This window comes from Callorhinchus milii, unplaced genomic scaffold (genome assembly GCF_018977255.1).
Source record: "Callorhinchus milii isolate IMCB2004 unplaced genomic scaffold, IMCB_Cmil_1.0 Scaffold9, whole genome shotgun sequence".
Lineage (NCBI taxonomy): Eukaryota > Metazoa > Chordata > Chondrichthyes > Chimaeriformes > Callorhinchidae > Callorhinchus > Callorhinchus milii.
Genome location: NW_024704750.1, coordinates 2,848,878 through 2,870,600, shown reverse-complemented (window position 1 = coordinate 2,870,600; position 21,723 = coordinate 2,848,878). Strand labels below are relative to the sequence as shown.

At 44.8% G+C, this 21,723-nt stretch overlaps 1 protein-coding gene across 1 annotated transcript in view; it reads left to right on the top strand.

The window, feature by feature from the left end:
- The window catches only part of LOC103185392 (sodium/potassium/calcium exchanger 4), a 65,460-nt gene extending 47,368 nt beyond the window's left edge, over positions 1 to 18,092 (top strand). The window contains 10 exon segments of the mRNA XM_042338347.1: positions 197 to 281; positions 1,146 to 1,249; positions 1,810 to 1,884; positions 7,704 to 7,729; positions 9,725 to 9,876; positions 13,587 to 13,753; positions 15,051 to 15,165; positions 15,787 to 15,899; positions 16,450 to 16,515; positions 17,885 to 18,092. Of these exon segments, the coding sequence (XP_042194281.1) occupies positions 197 to 281; positions 1,146 to 1,249; positions 1,810 to 1,884; positions 7,704 to 7,729; positions 9,725 to 9,876; positions 13,587 to 13,753; positions 15,051 to 15,165; positions 15,787 to 15,899; positions 16,450 to 16,515; positions 17,885 to 18,037 (1,056 nt within the window). The 3' untranslated portion in view covers positions 18,038 to 18,092.
- The last annotated feature ends 3,631 nt before the right edge of the window (positions 18,093 to 21,723 follow it).

The following is a 21,723-nucleotide window of genomic DNA, read 5'->3' as shown; positions in this document are numbered from 1 at the left end:
CAGATAGTGCAGCAAGTCTGAGGGACTGAGAGTCCAATACTGTGCCGTCTGTTATTCCATCTGAGCGATAATACAATGTGTGCAAACTGCAGGCAGTTTTAATTCCAAAATTGGGGAACAATGCCCTACTCTATTTTTGCTTCGTCATTTCTTGTGACCTCTTGTGACTTCTTCCTTGTTTTTCTCTTAAAAACAGCGGTTGCATCTGAGTGAAGATGTGGCCGGAGCCACTTTCATGGCCGCTGGGAGTTCAGCACCGGAACTGTTTGCTTCGGTTATAGGTAATTGCTACAAATTGACCCTGAAACGACATAAGAACCGCCTGTGTCAGACGTAGATGCATTAAAAATAAGCCCCACATCTTTAATCAAATTGCCTCGTTTCAAAGGAAGTCAAAAGATTAAAGTACGGAAATGTTTGAGTCATTAATCATTTGCTTCCTTTGTAAAGATGCTTTGCGTTTGGAGGGAGAAAGCATTGATTTCGCTATCTCGCAGCCAAGTAGTGTTCCTCTTGGCGTCTTTCAACACTTGTTAGTGCTGATAAGTTGCTCTCAATGAGAGCTACTGTGCTAGCCCGATTTTGTCGCTCTCATCAAATGAAAGCCGGTAAATGTGTTTTTTTGTATATTCCCCTCATTACTGTGCCTCTAACCTCTGGACAACAAGCGCTGACCATAAAGTCTAAAGCCTGAAGTAGCTCTGAGTGTACGATGTCCTCTTTGTTACAAGCGCTGTGACATATTTTCCCTTCCGAAAGTGAACGTCAGCTCCTAGTGAGGGAGCTGGAAAAAACCCTTTTGAACTGGGATTCAGCTCAGCATTAATTCCTAAAGCCACGACTTGCCACACGATACGGCGTCTTTAATCAATAGGCTGCGGCTTATTTTTGATTTCGATGCATTCACAAAGAAAAACGAATAGAATACTCTACCTACACAAGTACTGTTTCGATCTCAAGCAAAGGGTTAACAATCCCCCCCCCCCCCCCTCCACCCACCGTGATCTTCAGAGGAGAAGAGATTAGAACGTAAGAATTAGGAGTAGGCCATTCGGCCCCTCAAGACTGCCCCGAAATTGCTGTCGGTTTGCTCTTTCATCGGTGAGTAAGTGCTTGTGTAAGACGTACTTTTATGTTCCTTGCAGGGGTTTTCATAACACACGGAGATGTAGGAGTTGGAACCATTGTTGGCTCAGCAGTGTTCAACATATTGTGTATCATTGGGGTCTGTGGACTATTTGCAGGACAAGTGAGTTATAAATCTCTCTCTCTAAATATTATTCAGGGTGAATCCGAAGTCTTTACTCATGGGTCTATATTGCAAGTTCAAATCGTTTACTCATATCCGCTCGGTGACAAAACCTTTCACCGACGGAGTAAGAATGTAAGAATTTGCTGGTGGAAGAAGACCAAGGTCCAGTTAGTTTCCCTCCCACCAATCTCAGCCGTCGCTTGACATGTTGTGTCTCAAACTGCATACTGTATCCTGAGATGAAAGACATACCTGTACACTCTACGAAAGTTGTCTTTTTTAAAAAAANCTTCTACAAATGCAAGCTGTTGTTGAAAGTGCAGGAAATTTCGGGTGCCCTTAATTATATAACGTGCACCCAATCAATGAAAATGTTTTATTACGTAATCATTGTTTGTTCACTACATGATTGAGTGGGCGTCAGGAGAGTGATGGTGTGTGTGTAGGACGTGGTGTGTGTGTGTAGGAGATGGGCACAGAGAGGAAACATCAGATGTTCTCACCAGGTAAATCTCTGTCCCGTTTCATGACATGTTTCTATTTTTCTCCTCTTTCAGATAGTACAGCTCACCCAGTGGTCTGTGTTTAGAGATTCGTCCTACTACACGTTAGCGGTGATTGCACTCATTGTGGTAAGTACAGAAGCCCACGTCCTCCAATGCATGTAACACTGACGAGGGCCTGGAGACTGCACTTGTCTTACTGCTGCTGCATTCTGTGGACCGCTATCATTGTTAACCATAATAATAACCCTTGCATTTGATGTAGCTCCTTACCACATCTTCGAGGCGTCTCAAAAGCCCTTCACAGGATATTCTGTAAAGTGAATTGACTGTATATTTTGTGGGCGAAACATGGCAGCCAATTTGCGCAGAGCAGTGTACCCCACAAGCCATAATGGAAGTTTGTCAGTCTGGCTCAAATTGGCAGCCTTTTTGTCTCCGAGTTAGGACTCGGAACTGATATAATCTATGTTGAAACTCCAGTAGAATGCTGCTGAGAGAGGTGTTATGTGCACAGAAACTGCACTTACACAACATCGAGATGAAAGTGTCTGCAACCTTTTCTTTAGATGCACGTTTTGGTACCAAATTATATACCCCGTGCACTTTACTTTACACTGGCACCATTACAGGTTACGTGTCTGCTGTCAAACCTGTGTTAATGTCAGGGCCTTTATTGTCCTGAAACAATATGCCAGGTTGGATGCATGTGATTTAGTTGAACAAGAACTAGCTGTGTGCATCCGCTCACTGCAGTCAGTCCACAGTGGTCCCAGCTGTGAATTGCAGTCTAAATATGAGCCACAGATGTATAGAGTTTCACGATCAACCACATCAGGCTAACGGATGCGATTCCAAGCTAAATCCCTCACACTGACATTTGTCCTTCTTTCATGTCGAGGCAGTCGGCTGGAAAGCACTTTTAAGTCAGATTTATTTTCGTGAAATGTCACTGATCTTATTCACGTTTGGCTGTTGAATCGCCCGTGAGCTCCAAACTGTGCGGATCACATGACACCAAGTGACGGGAGAGGGTGGGTCACTTACAAGTTCGTCATCGACACGGAGGGATTTGTTGACGGTCAGTAAAGCAGTCGTTGAAAATATTACCTGTGCGGTTTGGGTCGATCTCAGGCTCAGTCAATGACTTGAAAGAGAATCGTGTTTCAGGAGGGGACCATTTAGAGGTACACAAGATGCCGAAAGGGATTGAGAAAGTAAACCCAGATCAATACTTCCAGATAAACTTTCAGCGCCTTGGGATGTCCTCCCGACGTGAAAGGCGCTACACAAATGTAATCTTGTTGTTGTTGTAAACCAAGGCCGCAGAACAAGAGAGCACAGGTTCAGGGTTGGGAAGGACAATTGTAGGTCAGGCACCAGGAAGTATTTCTTAAGGCTGGTGGAGGTTCTGACGCTGAGATCCTTTAAGAAACTGCTTGACGCTTTAATGGGAGAATGGTGAGGGTGTGTTATTCAGGAAGGAGGAGATTAAATGGGCTTGTGATCTCTGATGCGGTTGACATCTTTTAGGAAAGAATGAAACAGCCAATAGACCTGGCTCCCTTCACTCACACGGCATAAACATGCCAGAGCCTCAACTGCTGGACCGTGGCTGTCAGTATCTGTTTCACATAAACAAGGTCACCACTCGGGCTCTGATGTCTTTGTAACCTGGACTCATTTCCTCCTGTAACTCGATCTGAATAGCATTTAGTTCCCAAATCTGTGACCGTCGTCTTAACTGGTTGTCCCTGAGAGAGTTTCCTTTTTAAAAAATGATTGACCTCTAATACAGAGGATGACCCCGCTTCACTCTCTTCCCCCCACCCATTCCCCCTGCCTCTCCCCCATTATAACACAGAGTTTCGGATTCCCCCATCCCTCCCCCCCCAAATTAAACTCTGCGTTATAATGGGATACAACGACCACCGGTCCTACTTCCTGGGCACTGGGTCATCGCTGACATCCTTTCCCGCGCAGACCAACTGACCACCTTGGCATTTGCTTGAATGTGGGTTCCAGTAACCAAGGATCCACATGAGAGATGTGTTGTAAGGGAAGCTTATTAAGGAATCCTGTTAGAAATCATCACATGTTAGACCGCAGCAAGATGATTATTAGCTCATAAGCAATAAACAGACCTGACTACAAACCCCCCACCCCCAATAAAATTGGTCACTCATGTTTGTGGGATGTTGCTTTGCGCAAATTGATGGCTGTATTCACTTGGAAAAAAAGAATTGCTACACTTTGAAGTACAAATATTATTATAATCTTATTACGGTAAATCCTGTGACGTGCTTTGAGATGTCCTCCTGACGTGAAAGGCGCAGCATCAAATGTGAGCATTATTATTTATAATAATAATAATCCTTGCATTTGATATAGCATCTTCGAATCGTCTCAAAGCAGCTCCACAGAATATACTGCAAAGTAGAATTGACTGTATGTTTTGTGGGCGAAACACGGCAGGCAATTGCGCACAGCAGGGTCCCACAAACAGTCGTGGGTTGAGTGACCAAATTATTATTATTTTATTAACTTATTTATTTCATTATTGTTTACTCTGTAGGGAAAACATGGCTGCAGGAATTTCTTTAAACCACCACTTTGTAGTTTCCATCAGAATTGTTCTTTTTTTAAAGCAATGGACAAAAGGGGAATTCTCGTCCTGTCCTCCCAATCATCGTGGGTTTGTCATTCCTCCTACATAATCATAAAAACATGCCCCGGTCGGTCACTGTACCTTATCCTCCGTAATAGTAAATTTTCTCGTTTTCTCATCTAACGGGAATTTGCAATTTCCTCCAATATGAAAGTTATTTTTCACCACTCGCAGATGTAAAACAAATTGTTCCGAGGAGCCCATCTGCAAAGGAGTCAGTCGACAACAGGAAAATTACTAATCTTACCCGAATGTGATTGTCTGTGCAGTAAATCCAGCGAGGCTCTGAATAATTGTCTCCATAAATCACAGAGGGCTCTGGACTTTCCACACTCCAGTCCGATCACTTTGAGACAGTAAATAAAAGAACATGTGTGTTCCTAAAGGACCTGTCCTCTCTCCCCTTTCTATCTCCAACTGTGTGCAGTGAAACTATTATAAGGTGTGAGTTGGAGAAAGGTCCATAAATTCCCAGCCGGCGTTATTACCAGTCTCAACGACAGACATTGCCTGCACTGTGCTTAAACCGATTTGAAGCGGGTCGGACGGGATTTCAAACAATGGGCGACGGTGGATTTCATTTAAAGCGAGTGAACCTCAGCGTACTTTACACTCGATTGAAATTTTCGGTCGATTTTCCGACTGAGGTGGATAAATTTCTCTTAGGTAAGAGTACCGAGGGATGAGGAGCAAAGACGGTTGCAATGCAGTTGAGGTGCAGGTCAGCCATGAACTAATAGAATGGCAGAACAGGCTCAATGGGCTGAATGGCCTCCTCCTGTTCCTATGTACACGACCCCAATCGCGGTATAAGCGAACCGGTGAGAGGCATTTCAGTGACTTGCCAACCGAAACGCACTGAACGGGGACCACTTTTATATCACGACTCGTTCACTCGTCCACAAAATATACAGTCAATCCACTGTACAATGTATCTTGTGAAGCTATTTGAAACTTCTCGACCACGTGATAAGGCGCTGCATCAGATGTGAGGCTTATTGTTATTGTAACAAGTTTCATTAAGTTTGCATCCCCTTGAGCGTAAATACTGCACGAGCTTCAAATCCATAACAGGGTACATTATCTGTGACGGATGTTAATGGTGTGTTTGATTAGTAATGATACATGTGCACATCAGGATGTACGCCAGCATTTGATTTTACCGAGATAATTAGCTGGAACTCGGTCCAGTGTAATTAGTGATCAATGAAAGGGAAAAGTTGCAAGTGCCTCTGTGTGGAAGCAGAACCGCAACAGATAGAACAGAATTTCAGCAGGAGGCAAATCAAATTATTGCTAGGACCTTGCCACGTAAAGCACACTGAGCCGCCGCTGGTGTGAATCCTAAATCTTTTATTAAATGGAGCGTAGAAAAATAATGACACACATGGTGGCACACTGAGTGTCACTTTTCATGATTTATGGCCCTGAAAGGCATTTCCAAAGATAGCCTTTATGGTTAACGAAGCGTTTTGGCAGTAAAATATAAATTTGTTACCTTGGTGCGCGTACTGTAGCTGCTTGAATCTGTGTCGCACTAAATCTTGTGGCAATAACCACAATAACCACTGAACTCTGATTAATATATGACTTGCTTTTGGCTGGAATAATTTGCTGGAAATCAAAATGTTCGTTGGGTTAGAAAGTGGAATGGTTTCAAAAGGTGTCATGCGGTGCAGCCCCGATGTATGCGGAGGAGAGAGACGCAGCTCGCAGACCAGGAACTCGCTGGTTCGAATTGTGTGGGTGTATGTCGTGTGTGGTGCGTGCGCGAGGAGAGGAGGTGAGGAGAGGTCAGGCTCAGCTGTGTTGCCTTCAAGAGTGAAGAGCTCAGGCTCACACGGTTTTATCATATGGCTATTTGAGCTGGAGTCCCACCCAGCACCTTTGGACCTTACCTCGGTATAGTTTTCGGCTGCCATATTTGCCTCCAAAATACAGTCCCTGAACTTCACAGTGGATCTCGTGAAGCGTTTTGAGACGTCTCGAGGGCGTGATAAGACGCTGTATTGAGTGCGAGAATGTTGATTATCATCGCTTTTCTTTTCTGGCCAGTTGCACAAACTGTTCCCGAGGCTCAAAACATTCTTAACAGGCGATTTGAATAGCTAGGTTCGAAGTTTAGCCTAATTCGCATTCCAGAGCTCTCTCCTGCTGTCTGCAACTTAGATACGCACACAGTCTTTTTTGCACAAAGAGCTGTCAAAAGACAGTCGGAGTATTGCAGAGCACTTCTGTGGCAGATTGTCAGTACGTGTCAGATTTGTGTGGGACATGCATTTTCCCAGCACTATTTTGAGACTCGGGAAGCAGTGATTAGAACGAACATTGATTCCTCCGAATACAATCGAGGGAGATGATCGAGAGCTCCGTGACTGCACCACGATATCAGAAAGATCTGCTTTGTGGGGAAAAAAGTACTTAAAATTGTAATAACGTGCAACAATAGAAATGGAATTTTTTTGTAGAGCTGAGAGAGAGGCATTAATGTCTTAACCAGAATTGAGATGGGGACTTCAGCTGCCAAACGGAGAGAAAGAATAACTTAACAATGGCTTGAACACGTTGATCGAGAAATTACACGTATAAAGAAAAGCGATTGGATGTGGCCACAGAATAAAGGAGGATAAAATACTGGGCTGGATGGTTGCAAGATCTGATATAACAAATGCAGCATTAAACTCCCTCCCACCTAATGTACATTGTGGCGATTCATTAAATAGGAGGCAGAATGCGTTGAGTGGGATGTGGTGTGTTAAAGTCAGAGCAGATTCCACGCCAGCCCCTTCAGTCAGCTCCCAGTGGAGAGCATTGGGTGCAGAAACCTCAAATGAATATAAAATCAATTAGTGCCAGGAGTCAGCTAAATTCCTTGCAATAGGTGTCAGCAGCTTTCATTATTCACAAAGCAGTGCATCGCTCCAGGAGAGGAGAGAGCGAGAGGGGTGGTGGGGGGTGGGGGGGGGGGGGGGGGGAGAGAAAGAGCACACGGTTCCATAACTGCTGTGAGACTGCAGATCAGCTTCTATTCCTTGGTGGGTGTCTCAGTTAGAAGCGTGTTCAAGATCTGCCAAAACTTCACAGTAATGATTGACTGTCGTCTGTCACTGGCATTGAACCAGTGACCCAGATACCATCAAGCTGCAGGCATCACTAAAGGGGCCGTTTTTACCCCCGTTTAACTGTCAAGCGCCCCATTACTCTCGTGGTATTACCTTGCAGTGCAGTTACATTATCAGGAGTCGCTCAAAATGCTTAACTCTTGTCTTTTCCTTTGCAGATTATTTACGACGAAAAGATTCAATGGTAAGTGGAATTACTCCTTCATGATTCCTAAAGACTTAATCGTCTCTTATTGCTGCTATTTTGGTTGCTCCCTGGAATGATGCTGTTAAAGAATAATAGTAATGGAAGGAGAACTATTTGATTTCTCACCAAATTAAATCGGAATAGTCACCCACACGAGATGATTTCAGGCGCGGTGCGATCTGCACACATTGCACAGCCCGAGCACACTGAAGTGTGATCTAACATTCCAATACACCCCCTGATGTTTTGAAATGTACCATTAACTCTGCGCGATTGCAAACCAGTGACGCTTTACTTGTCTCTTCAAGGTGGGAAGGCCTTATTCTGATCTTGATGTACGCAGGCTACATACTTGTGATGAAGTAAGTCCACCTTTTATTTTGATCAATTTTCTTTCAGATTATCAGTTATCAGATATGACGAGGCCACAGGGTAACTGCAATGCTTGAACCAATCCCATATCCGTTGTGATTTTTATTTTAAATGCATCGTCATACATAAGCATGTATTTCTTTTCTAAAAAAAGCTGAGTTTTCTACACTGCCAGCATGCCTTCCGTATCTTAACTGTTTTTCTCCTAAATTGGTTAATCCTGCCAGTATCTTCATAGATAACTTGAACACGATGGAGAAGGGAATAGAAGGCCAATTATGGAGGGCGTAGGACTGTAAAGATTGCTCTTTACAGGAGCTGAATGGTGTTTTTCTGAGCTGTAAATGGCTGTGGTTCAGGGGTTGGATGGTGGAGTATATGTAGAGTGTAAACTCGGACAAACTAGTTGGGCTGGATAGCCTGCTTTGGTGCTGTTAAATCCATGAAATGAACAGTGTTCTTTGCTAAACGCATTCACAGGTGCCCTTGAACAATGGCAGCAATAATAACAATAATAATAATAATTCTTGCATTTGATATACCGCCTGATCACATCGTTGAGACGTCTCAAAGTGCTTCATAGAATATACTTCAAAGTGGATTGACTGTGTATTTTATGGGTGAAATAAGCCCTCCCAGATCTTGTTCCCGAGATTGACAAAAGTAATCTCTTTCCTTTCCCCACTTCCCCCACCTCGTGGAAATGCCTGTGTAAAATTGCTCGTTTCGACCAATTTTCATACTCTGATCCTCCCAGATAATAGTCCAATGCGCCAGTTATATGGCTTTGGGCCTGCCTGACGACACATCACATCAATCTGAGGAGTCTGAGATCATGTCGTATTTTCAAACAAGGAAACCGATGTATAAAATGCCCTCATCATGGCAGAGTTAATCAGTTCATATTTCACAGTGTCCTGTCAGTGCTACCTTTGTTGTCATTTTTGAACCAATCTGGTGGGAATGTGCTCGGTTGGGAAGCTTTTGTTATTCTGCTGATATCAGTAGCTCTTAGTAAAAGAACGGTAATAATATTCCTGGCATTTGATGTAGCGCCTTATCATGTCTTCGTGACATCTCAAAGCGCTTCACAGAATATAAAGTAAAATGAAGTAAAACCTTGTGGAGCGCTTTGAGATATCCTCTGGATGTGAAAGCCGCTATATGAAACTTGCTGTTTTTTTTATTATTCGTGATAGGAATTAAGAATATAAGAATTTGCTAGGTGAAAGAAGACCAAGGTCTATTCATCCTCCACCATCCTGACAGTCGCTTGAGATGTCGTGTTCCCAAACTATATAATTGTATCCTGAGATATTATTTTCAAACGGAAATCGATCTAATTTGTTCTTGAAAGAATCAACACTTTCTGCTTTCACCGTCTTCGCTCAGGCAGCTTGTTCTGTACGTTTACTGGGAAGGTTGAATTGCGCCAATGTTAGGCAACAACAAATTACATTTGTATTGCGCCTTTCTCGTTGGGAGGACATCCTAAGGCTCTAGACCCCATTGGCTCAAGCTAGTCGGAGCACGGATGTGAACAGAGGCCCCACTTGCTAACTCCACTGTGTGTGCGCACGGCGAGATCTTGTCGTTGCCTGATTTGTGTCCAACTCACAGATTCAACACGAGCATGAGGAACTATTTCACAAACAAGCTGAAGAAGAACGGGAACGTAGCCAACGGCAATGTGGTCGGCAATGAAATGGAGGACGGTAATGGTAACTCTCCTGATATTTGTGATGACCCGTCACTCCCATTGCTGCCTCGAGGTAAGGCTAACCAGACAGCGAACAGCCACTATATACGATCGGACTCTTCCCTCAAAGTGGCCGTCAAACACAGTCAACTTCCAGCTTTGGATTCTCAAAACACAACACCGATTTTGGCCAAACCGTAGCTTTTTTTGAAAAAAAAATGTTGTTCTGAATTCCTCTTCCCTCCCCACCCCCACCCAACCTCCCCCACATCTTTCCCCCCAGGTAGAGCAAGCATTGCTGGTCAGTGCCTTGTGAAGTTGCACTTGGATACCGATAGGTAGTGCCAAATAGTATTAATAATCCTTGCGTTTGATACAGCGCCTCGTCACGTTTTCGAGACATCTCAAAGCGCTTCACAGAATATACTGTAAAGCGAATTGACCGTATATTTTGTGGGCGAAATGCGGCAGCCAATTGCACACAGGTTTTTTGTGCACAATTGGCTGCAACTTTGCACGTAGGTTGAGCACCAATTGACCCTAAAAAGGCCGTGACCGGGTTAATCCCCCCCGTCACACAGACTGTGATGTTTCTGCCTGTGATTCTCTTGACGAGCTGTTTTCTGGAGCGGTGCTGCTCTCCGTCTCTCTGTCTCTCTGTCTCTGTCTCTCTCGAGCTGAGTGCATGCACAGACCTCCTTCGCCCTGTAGCTGCTGGGAAGCGATGCACAATTGAGCGCTCACACAGCTTGAACGTAAGCGATTTCTTTGCACTGTGACGTACACTCCCCCCCCCCCCCACCCTCCCTACTGCCCTCTAACACACCCAAGAAAGTGCCATGACGTGTTCCACAGGTGGTGCAAAAGGCGACAGGTTGGCTAAGGAGTGAGTGAGTGAGCCAGGGCTTTTCCTTAAGACAACAAAGAAAAACTGTTGGCAAAGCAAAGCCCTGAAATCCGCGTGGCTTGATTTGGTTTGTATCGCATTTATTTTACAGTGCAGAGGTTCATCTCTCCCACCCCACCCCCCCATCACAAGTTAATACCTTCAAGACTGTTCTCTATCCGCCTCACTAACTGGCACTGACTCTGTCTGTTTAGCCTTACTCTGGTTGCTATGCAGTTGTAGAGTAACCGTCTTAACACTGTAATGCATGTCGTGTCCACCTGCATGTCATAATTCTTAATATAATAATAATAATAATATAACAGTTAACCATCGCCCGGCTAACCGTGATCTCTTGGAAACCAATCTCCTAACTCAGAAGAGTACATTAGTGGAGTTGGGTGAAATGTGATACATCAAAGGGCTTTTTTTTTAGTGTCTTGATAACAATGTTAATCTTGATAATTTATCACTCTTTACAAACAAATACTACTCTGTAATCTTAGAGAAGTGATCTTAGAATGGTGGAACAGGCTTGAGGCGCTGAATAGCCTACTCCTGTTTCTATGCAATACTTTTAGGTCAAAGAGTAGCAATTCTGGGACTAGTCAAGTTAGACTAGTTAGGGCCATGCTAACAGGCCAGCCTTTACCACCTGGCATAGACCAGCTTTGGTTGTGCTAGACCAGGTCTCCAGAGAGTGTTCCTGTCCATCAACCCAGAGAGAAATTCTGGTGGAGAGAGAGAGAGAGAGAGGAAGGGGGTTGGTGGAGTTGGGAGCTGTGTTGGGTTCACAGTGGTGTCAAAATTGTGATGGTAGCAAAATATTCCCAGCGGGATTGGGAAACATGAAGCATGGATTTACTCCCGATCTATCTTGTGTGCAACGAGCAGTGCAGTCCGCCAACGGGGTGGACAAAGAGGCCTCTGCGGCTCGGAAACACGAGAACGTGGAGAACGGCAACATTCCTGCAGACAAAAGCCCGATGGAAGGCGGAGACGGCGATGAGGAGGAGCCGAGCTCATGTCACCCTTTTCACTTCCGGGTAAGAACTGATCCTTGAATTGATTTCCAATTGCCACTAGCTGCAGCGAGGCAATGTCTCAGAGATGTTGACGTGACTTGTTGAACCAGGGGCCAGTTGTAAAGAGTGAGGATTCCTGACACTTTTGAGTTTGGCATCACTGGTAGATACGAATTGGGCCAAGCCAGGGGGAGGGGGAGGAGCCAGGGGGAGGTGGAGGAAGGTGACCAAAGGTGCGGTCGAAAAGAAAGGTCTTCAGCTGAAACCTGAAAATAGGAAGAGAGGGGTCGAGACGAAGGGAGTGAGGAAGGGAGTTCCAGAGCCTCGGGGCATAGTGGCTGAAGGCACAGCCGCCAATGGTGGAGTGGAGGATTCGGGGGACAAGGAGGAGGCCAGACCCGGTGGAGCGAAGGCAACGGGTACTGTTTTGAGGAGAGAGGAGGTCAGAGAGGTCGGGGGGTGCAGAGGAATGGAGGGATTTGAAGACAAGGGTGAGGATCTTGAAATCAAGCCTTTGTGCACTCGCTTCACTGTATCAAGTACACTTTAGACCTCGCCTTGTTTTAATGAGCCCGATTTACAGACAGGGACTGGGGAAGATTGCAAATGGATGTTAACGCATTGAACTGCACATTAGGGCTCAACATGCAGCACTTGCAAATACAGCGCCCTCATTTGTTAGGAGATTTGCTTGGAGGGTGGGAGGTTTCACGGTGGGGATTATTGATAGCTGAAACTAGTTAATATTTAAAGACTGCTTTGGATCTCAGCTCCACTCTGGCTGTTGTGTTTTAATCAGTGCCACATTGGTGATGTGCTTAATACATCACGTGATATTTTTCACCCCATTAACATTCCTGCCGTGCTATCTTTTATTTAACCGTGTGAAAGCTGTGCTGTGTACTCTGCATTGTTATCACCGTCAAGGCGGTTCTGACAACCTTATCTTTGCAACAAGAGATCGAAAATAAACCCCAGTGACCTACATAAATCCCACAGTAAGGAAAAATAAAAGTGTTGCAAATAAAGTTCCGTTAATCTCCGAGTGACGGTGAGTGGTGAGAGAGGTGGTAGGGTTACACTAATTGCAAGAACCTAACCTTAGCCTGAATCACTAGAGCAATGTGCAATGCAGTCGGCTTTCAAGTGCTGTATAATTTCGATGGACTACTCAAGGGCAGTGATTAAAACACATCCACCACAGTGGAGATGGGATTAATGAGGCAATTCTCTTTGGGAGGAAAGAGGGTTGATGGAAATGTATTCAAAAGAATCGCAAGCGAGAGTGAAGTTTCCAACGTTTCCTGACTCATTCCTTGCGCTTAAAAAGGAACGCTCTGCATCTAAGGTCACAAATGTCACCCCCTCCATCTTTACTGAGAGGTGGCGATGTCTTGTCAAACTCGTCGAAGTCACTTCCGAACCCTAAAATAAGTCTTTTACTCAGGCGTAGAAGAACAGCCTCCGTCAACAAATGAAGAACGACCTAATTGCATTCACTGCACTCGGCGAGAAATTCCACTGGGGGTCTAGATTTATCTTGTTGATGAAGCAATTTTTACGAAGGGCCAGAAATGCGTCGAATTGTCGAATTCAGCTGTAACTTTGAAGCCAGCTTTCTGCAGGGTCCGACGGTAAAAGGATTAATGCTGTGTTTAGGAATTAGGAAGTTCTTGTACGCTCTGAAATGCTTTGTTGAGCAAATGGAGACCCAGGTGGACTTTCTCTCCCCCGCCCCCACCAGCCAATGCTGTGTTAACTGTACCTGCTTCTTCCATCAAAGTTAGGTCCAGGAGTCCTTGTGCACGGACACACTGTTGCCTTCAGATTCGTAAACCGCCTGACCGAATGGTACGTGTGTTTTGTCTGCAGTGGGATGTTTGAACAAGGTGAAGTGGCTGAGTTCGTGGCCACTGCTCATTCTGCTGTTCTTCACAATCCCCAACTGCGCCAAGCCTCGCTGGGCGAACTGCTTCATGTTGTCCTTCTTCATGTCCACTTTTTGGATTGCCATCTTTTCTTACGTCATGGTGTGGATGGTAAGTCTGAGGTCCTTTTTATTCCTCTCTACTGTCACAGGAACATGGGAGTGAGGCCATTCAGCCCCTCGAGCCTGTTCCGCCATTCTATCAGGTCATGGCTGATCTGTACCTCAACTCCAATTACCCACCTTTGCCCTATATCCCTTAATACCCTGACCTAACAAAATCTATCAGTCTTGAAAATTTGAATTTGAATGGATCCTACATCCACAGCCTTTTTGGGGGAGAGAGTCCCAGATTTCCACTACCTTTCACCCCACTTCTACTGTCAAAACATGGGGTCATCTCGTAGCCCAATAGATTTTATTCGGGGCCAAAACTGGTAGTCATCTCAAGCTGCGGAATTTCAGGTTTCAGTAAGTTTAATGGTACCGGCCTGGCTCAATTGGTTGCACTCTCACCTCTGAGTCAGAAACTCGTGGGTTCAAGTCCTACGCCGGGAATCAGTTGCCACATTCTCCTGAAAAATACACAGTTACTACACTTTACAGTAAATCCTGTGAAGCACTTTGAGACAGTTTGATGACATGATAAGGCTCTGTATGAAATGCAAGGATTATTATTATTAATGCTACTTTGAAGTGTCCTCACGACGCGAGAGGCATTACATAAATATAAACCGCATTGTAAATTCTATCATTATTAATAGTAATAAGAAAACATTTTGCCATCTCGGAGCTGGATGGATGGTAATAAGGGCCAAAATTTGCAGTAGCCTCAGGCTAACTAAATTCACATCTCAAAAGGTCGGGTGCTGCTTAATTACATCGTGGAAATGCGCGGCTCAGGGAAGCACGCCAGCGGGTAAATTTGCTGCGAAAGTAACCCATACCCTTGCTGTGAATCTGGAGTACATCAGATGCACACAGGATAATGGGATCAGGCTCCATTTCCGCTTTGGTACCACCTGTAGGGTAGACAGAATGAGAACGTTAACACAAAGAATCATGGAAAAGTGGTAGATTTCACCCCTTGTGATCTATCTAAACTTCACATTGTTCCCCAGTCTTTCGACACAACCTAATCCCAGCAGCTTCTTGTCGATGTGCTTTTATTAACACTGTCAGGGTTATCTCGCAATTTTATTGATAAAATCAATCTCGGGGTCCTCCTCCTTAGTTTGTGACGATCAGATGATACCTGTTGAAAACCTCTCTATATATCCTCTCTCTGTGACTTGCTTTCTCTTGGGACGTCCTCCCGACCTGAAAGGCGCTATACGAATGTAATTTGTTGTTGTATGTGCCACTTACTTGTGTGCCCACCTGTTTGGCTTTTGTTTGTGTGTGTACAGGTGACTGTAATAGGCTACACCCTGGGAATTCCGGATGTCATCATGGGAATCACGTTCCTGGCAGCAGGAACCAGCGTTCCAGATTGCATGGCTAGTTTAATCGTGGCCAGGCAAGGTGCGTGCACTTCATCTTTATGAGCCGTGTGTTATCAGTGCCCTATCTCGATCCTCAGCATCTCCAAGATCCTCATTCTCACCTGTAAATCCCTCCACGGTCTCTCTCCACCCTATCTGCAACCCCCTCAAACCTTACTGACCCTACCCCTCTCTTCTTTCAGTGAGTACTGTCCTGTTTCATGTCTCTCTCCACACCCCCCATCTCCCACTCCCTCCTCCCTCACTCTGCCCTACCTGCCCCACCATCAATGGATGGGCTTTCAGACATTCTGCCCCCACTCTCTGGAATTCCATATCACCCGCTCCTTCCCTCACCTCTTTCAAGGTCTGTCTCAAGATCTACTTTGACTGCACTTTCGGTCACTTCCTCGTCCCACCACCCCCACCCCCAACCCCCCCCCCACACCCCCCCCACACCCAAAATAGACGAACGTGATCGACGAGGTGATAAGGCGCTATATCAAATACAACTATTATTATTATTAATATTATCACAAATGTAATTTTGTCATTTGTCGTTGTGTTTGGTGAGCGAATGCTCACAAGTCAGTGATCCTCACAGGTCAGTGATGGTCTGCACTGGGGCCGGTGGTGATTGTGTAAACTCTTGTGTTGGCAGGGATGGGTGACATGGCTGTGTCCAATTCTGTCGGAAGTAACGTCTTTGACATCCTCGTGGGCCTTGGCCTCCCGTGGGGGATTCAGACAATGATTATCCAGTCCGGATCAGTGGTAAGTGCCTTCCAATCCAAGCCAAGCATCCCCTCACTGACCTCTGCAGGAACTCGCTTCCGGGGAGATTCAATGGAAGGACATTTTCAATTTCTTTTTATCAATTCTGTGACTTTAACCCCGTAAACCAAAGCCCTCATGGGTAGGATGGTCCCAGCTGGACAAGCAGTGGGAAGCTTGCCAGACAGTGCCGTCAATGGCAAGCTGTGGAGTTTTAGCTGCTTAAAAACACAGGAGTTACCCCAATGCACCCTCTATTTTCCCCAAGCCTTGGCTCTTGTCAACCTGCGCCTCATACTCTCCAGAATTAAGTAAGCAGGGTGCGTCCCTCCGGGGAGAGAGCGAAAGAGAGAGTGCGCGTGCCATTCCAGACACAGCGAGATTTCGATGGCATATACATGTTGGTTTGAATGCTCTTTGAGCACGGTGATTGGCGGGGAGTTTTGTATCCTGGGGGAGGTGAGCTAACATGGTGGAGCCTCTTAATGACGGCGGTGATGCAGAGTGTGTGCTTGACAGCTGACAAACGTCTGTGTGCTTTGCATTGCAGGTACATATAAACAGCAAGGGGCTTGTTTACTCAGTGATCCTTCTGCTGGGATCAGTGGCCCTCGCAGTGAGTAAATACAGGGTTACTTGTACTCATTTGTCAATGTTCTCTGCATATAAATCAGCTTGCTTTTGTATAGTGGCTTTCACCTCTCCTGTGGCCAGAGGTAGGGGTGGGGGCTGTGCCCGTGGGAGTGAGGGGTGAGCCTGTGGTGTGGTAGGGAGTTGTGTTTGTCAATTATGTCAGCATTTGTCTGCTGGATCTATGTTGCAGTGTTGAGCTTTATTCATTGCTCTGCCGATGCTTATTACCCTGGAAGCTAATCTGTAGCTGTTTGATATGCCTCCGTGTGGCAATGTGGGGGAATTACTGCTGTCTGTGTGTGCGTTTCATCGCCCGTGTCTACACTGAACAGTATTCCGGAGTCCGAAGGTTGTACTCTGTTGTAACTCCCAACTGCTAAAGGAGTGATGGAGTCATGTTAGGGTAAGGTTCATGGAGGGATCAGACAGGTTGGTAAGGTTTAGTAGTGTGGCAGAGGTAGGGAGGAGCAAGACTATGGAGGGCTTCAAAGGAGGTACCTAGAGACCCTCGGGGCTGTCAACACACTGAGTTGCGACCTCCCAGGGTCTAGAGCTCAAAAGCCTTCATATCCCATAAGATGTCTGTTCATCCCATGGAATGTTTGTTCATCCGATTCCGCACCCCGTTCCCCTCCGCACACCCCCATAAACTCCAATTATGTAGGTGTACGGTTACTCCTGAAGAATCCTGGCCATTCCTCATTCATATCGGGCAGGATTGTCCCTGGGATCTACTCAGGGATCAGACCAGAGGACTGCAAGGTTGGAATGTGACTTCTTTTAGAAGAACGTATTTTTCCAGCCCAAAAGGACTCCAGCTGTTTACTTACAGATTATCGCTACATTTAATTGGGGGTCCATGTGTTCCTTTCCTTTAAGTACCATTCCAGCCTTTTGCACTTGCAAAGAAAATCTCTCTCTCTCAGTCAACCCCAATGTTGGGATTTTGAATACAGTCTCGACTGGCAGTGCAGTGCTGTGTGTGTATGTGTGTGTAAGTGTGTGCTTGGGCCTCGTTGTGGAAGGTGTCTTCAGATGAGTTGTTAAATCGAGGTCTGCCTGTTCAGATGGATGTTGAAGCTCCCGTGATACTATTCGAAAAGAGAATAGAGTTTCTCCCAATGTCCTGGCCAACAGATAAAATTGGTCGTTCACTAAATGGCTGTTTGTGGGACATTGCTGTGTGCAAATTGGCTATCACATTTGCCTACAAAATACACGCACTCTGCACTTCACAGTAAAAGCTTGTGAAGCACGTTGAGAGACCTCGATGGCGTGAAAGGCGCTATGTCAAATAGAAGAATTATAATTATTATTACTGTGTACGTGACTCTGTGTATCTGTGCTTCTAGGTGTTTGGTATGTACATGAATGGATGGAAACTGGACAAAAAACTGGGTATTTATGTGATCTCGCTCTACTTCATTTTCTTGTGTTTCTCGGTAATGATTGAGTTTAACGTTTTTACGTTTGTCAACTTGCCAATGTGCAGAGGAGGTTCTTAAACACATCAGGCAACCGGTTGGAGACCGTGAAGAACAGAACCTTCTTAGACTCCTCGCTTTTCCTTCCTTCCTTCGTTTTGAGAAAGAATGTTTCTTTGTTTTCTTTGGCTATTTTAAACGTTGAATAGCTTGAAAAGTTGAACAGTCCGAAAGCCAATAATATAAATCGAGGACTGCTGACTGACTGCCTGGCGTTTCCACGTCTAAAGGAAGAGCTCTGCCTCCCTCTGGTCGAGGCTTGTGGAACCGCAACTGCGAACTGCTGACCTGTCTACATCTGGAGTACAATGTTCAACTGGATTACAAGCATTCTCTTGGCCTCCAGCTTGTGAGCTCAAGCACAAAAGGTTTAATAAATTCAAGAGGAAGAATGCTGTGACATTTTTATGAATGACTGCACCACGGACACTTTGTGTGGGAAAAGATTTCCTGAAGTTCCTTTCCTACTTGACTTTTATTCGCCCGCACTACATGCCGGAGCCTGGAGTGCTCTGCTTTGTCCAGCAATTTAAAGAGTATATATTGGAATTATATGGACTTGAAACAAGGTTATATTTGTATATTTGGTGATGGTAGCTTTAGTGATGAATGAAATGCTAATGCTCTCTGTACATTTTAACTGCAAAGTATATATCCTGATTTGAAGTGTGAATTTTAATCATAATATTTTGATATTACATTATATCACACGGTAGATAACAGAGTTCCTATTAAGAAACAGATGAACTTTGTACACATTTTTAAACGTTTATTTAATATTTCAAGCATTTGTTCCACTTGCAATGAACATGAACCAACATATTCTTAGACTCTTATACAGTGCAATATAATTAATTAACTGGAGCACTTTGTGACAAGTTTTTGCAATATAAATGTAAACCTCTCTGTAAGTAAGTAAGTAAGTAAGTCATCCTCACTAAATTGCATTCAGAATGCCGAATGAGAGTTGGCTGTGCTATTGTAAAGGGTTTGTGTGAGAATCTTTGGATTATTACCGGACTTTAATCCCACCTTTGATTATCTAAAGAGAATGATGCTCACTCTTATCATTGACCTGTGCGCAGTGTTAGGGATAACTTTCGGTTTGTGCATGAAGGGCAAAGTGTGAGCGAATGAGGCTGTGTTAACCACATAAACTACAGTGCCACATTTACAAAAGACCTTACAAGCATGGATTCCTTATGGCCCTGTATGTAAGTGATTGTCTTGTTTTCATATTTTTCAGGTGAGGTCAGCAATCCAGCAATGACAGAGGGGAAGGGGACATTGGCGGGTGGGTGGGGGGAGGGGGGGGAGAGGGAGGGGAGAGTGGGGGGGAAGGAGAGGAGAGATGTTTTTGGCAATCAAGATGAATTTTGAGATGTAGATTTAGTGAACCAGGGAACTTAGAGGTTTAGACGCACTATTAAGGGAATTCCGTGGAGTTCCCGCAACTGGTAGTGTTTAGAGAGACCTCCCCCTTCAGTGTCAGCAAAGTGTGACATGAATGAAGTCCTGAGCCCATCAGTGCTCTGCTTCCATTGAGAGATTTCTGCCTCCACAGTCTTTGAAACTTTACAGTCTTTTTGTACGTGTTTTAAGCGGTTTTCCTCTAAGGTTTTTTTTGTGGGGCGAAGGTGGGTATTTTGGAGTTGAGGTACAGATAAGCCGTGATCTAATAGAATGGCCGAACGGGTTTGAGTGGCTGAACGCCCTACTCCTGTTCATATGTTGCTATGTACCACTTCTGGTGTTATAAACCCCTTTCCGAAGGGATTCCGGTGTGCTTTTGTCATCTGATCGCAGCGTGTGATGTGTTCCAGATTTATTCGCTTTGCATGTTTCAGGTCGCTTTTAACAACACCAAAAAATAGAACAACAACAAAAAATAGCCTGGTCGCACTCACACTCATCATTGAATACAGGGTTGAGATTTAGGGATTTTGGAGGCTACGAATTGGATGTCGAGGAAGGTGTTGATGCCCTCAGTGTGTGACCTGAAGAGGTTTATAATCTGAGTCTCCTCTTTGCTGAGGTTTGTTGATGTTTGTCAAATTTCTCTTCTGCTGGTCAGACAAGAGGTTTCATTTTCTGCTGGTCTTATGAGGTGTTTCTGGTGATTGGATCAGTGATGTGCTGGTCAGACCTGTGGTTCTACAGGTCAAATCAGCTCAGGGTTTCTGTTGTTTGGCTTCAAGGTTTCTGCTGTTTGGATCAGCGAGAACAAAGTGAGGAAGTGAAAGGGTTAAACGCAAGAGGCTTAACCCGGCGGAATAGTTGAAAGTGTTTGATTGGGAATGTCTACCTCTTGGTTTCACTGTTGATATCCTGTCATCGGATACCAGTGATATCTGATGACAAGATATCAGTGTCGTCTTGGATTCAGCACTGGGTCATGAATGAAACAGTGGAAGAAGTGGCAAAGTTTCCTGGTGTCTGCTGTGACTGAGTCGTTTGGGGTTCTGCTTGCTGCCGTGAGCCTTGGTGTGCAGAAATGTTCTTACAGACATGTGGAGAAATCTGGAGATTATTTTATCAGATCTCGAAGGATCTAAAATATTTTTATTGAACGTTCGGAGGTGCAAGTGGTTGTAATAGTGTCTTATTCAGGCTGGACTTTTCCCGTATCGTACCTGCGTGATGTGCAATACCCCAGCGTATGAGTGGATGAAAATGAACTTGAGATGATCTAACTTTTCTTAAAATAAAATATGAAACCCGCTGTATAATTTTATATATATCTAGATCTATATCTATATACAATGTGTAAGCAATCATTAAATAAGTCATCCCTGGCTGGAATTCTACAGTAAGGTCACGCTGGTGGACCATGATAACCTGGGTATCTTGAAGTGATGAGACAGACGTTTACTTTCTATCGCGGTGTCAGCAACTTTCGAATACTTGTATTTAACTTGTGCAACAGCTTCATGTAAAGAGGACTGTGCCATTGTTATTTTTCTCTCTTTCCCCCCCATCTTATGTAGAGCTGCTGTAATGATTTTAATCAGGACAACGTATTAGGTCTTAGAGTGAGCTGTGAACTGAGAGGTTCATATCTTTGACTCAAGTCTGGACTGACACAGGTCTCGTATCTGACTGCGCTCTAACTCGATATAGAGTCCCATATCTCAGACTTAGGTGTGAATTCAGACAATGCCTCATATCTCAGTCTGGGCTTTGAATCAAGACAGGAGCCCTGTATCTCGGACTGAGCTGCTCGGTGTATTTTCGCCAGGTTGTGACTCCTTTCGCAACTGAATATTGGACGCTGAAGGCTTCTTTAATTTTTTTTGTTAAAGCCTTTGTTCATTTGTTAGAGACTCCAATTGCTTTCCTCCATCACGTGGCAATGGAGTCAAATAAGTTCCATCACTCCATCTGACCTGGGGTCCTGTTGTTTCTTCTGTGACGAGCTTCTGTTTGAGTCCAGTCCAGTGGTGACGTGTCGATCAGGCCGGTATTGATGGCGTTGAATGTATGCGAGCGGGATTATGCCTATCATGCCCATTCTCTGGTTGACAAAAGCAAAAGAAATGTGAGAGAAATTGAGATAGATCAGAGTGGAGGCTCTGGTAAAGTGTGCTTATAAGGGCACCATCTTTGTGGCACTTTGAGGAGGGAGGTGGACTGGGTGGGGGTGAGGGTGGGGGTGCTGAAGGAGGTACGTATTGGTCAGGGTAGTGAACTACTTCTTATAATAATAA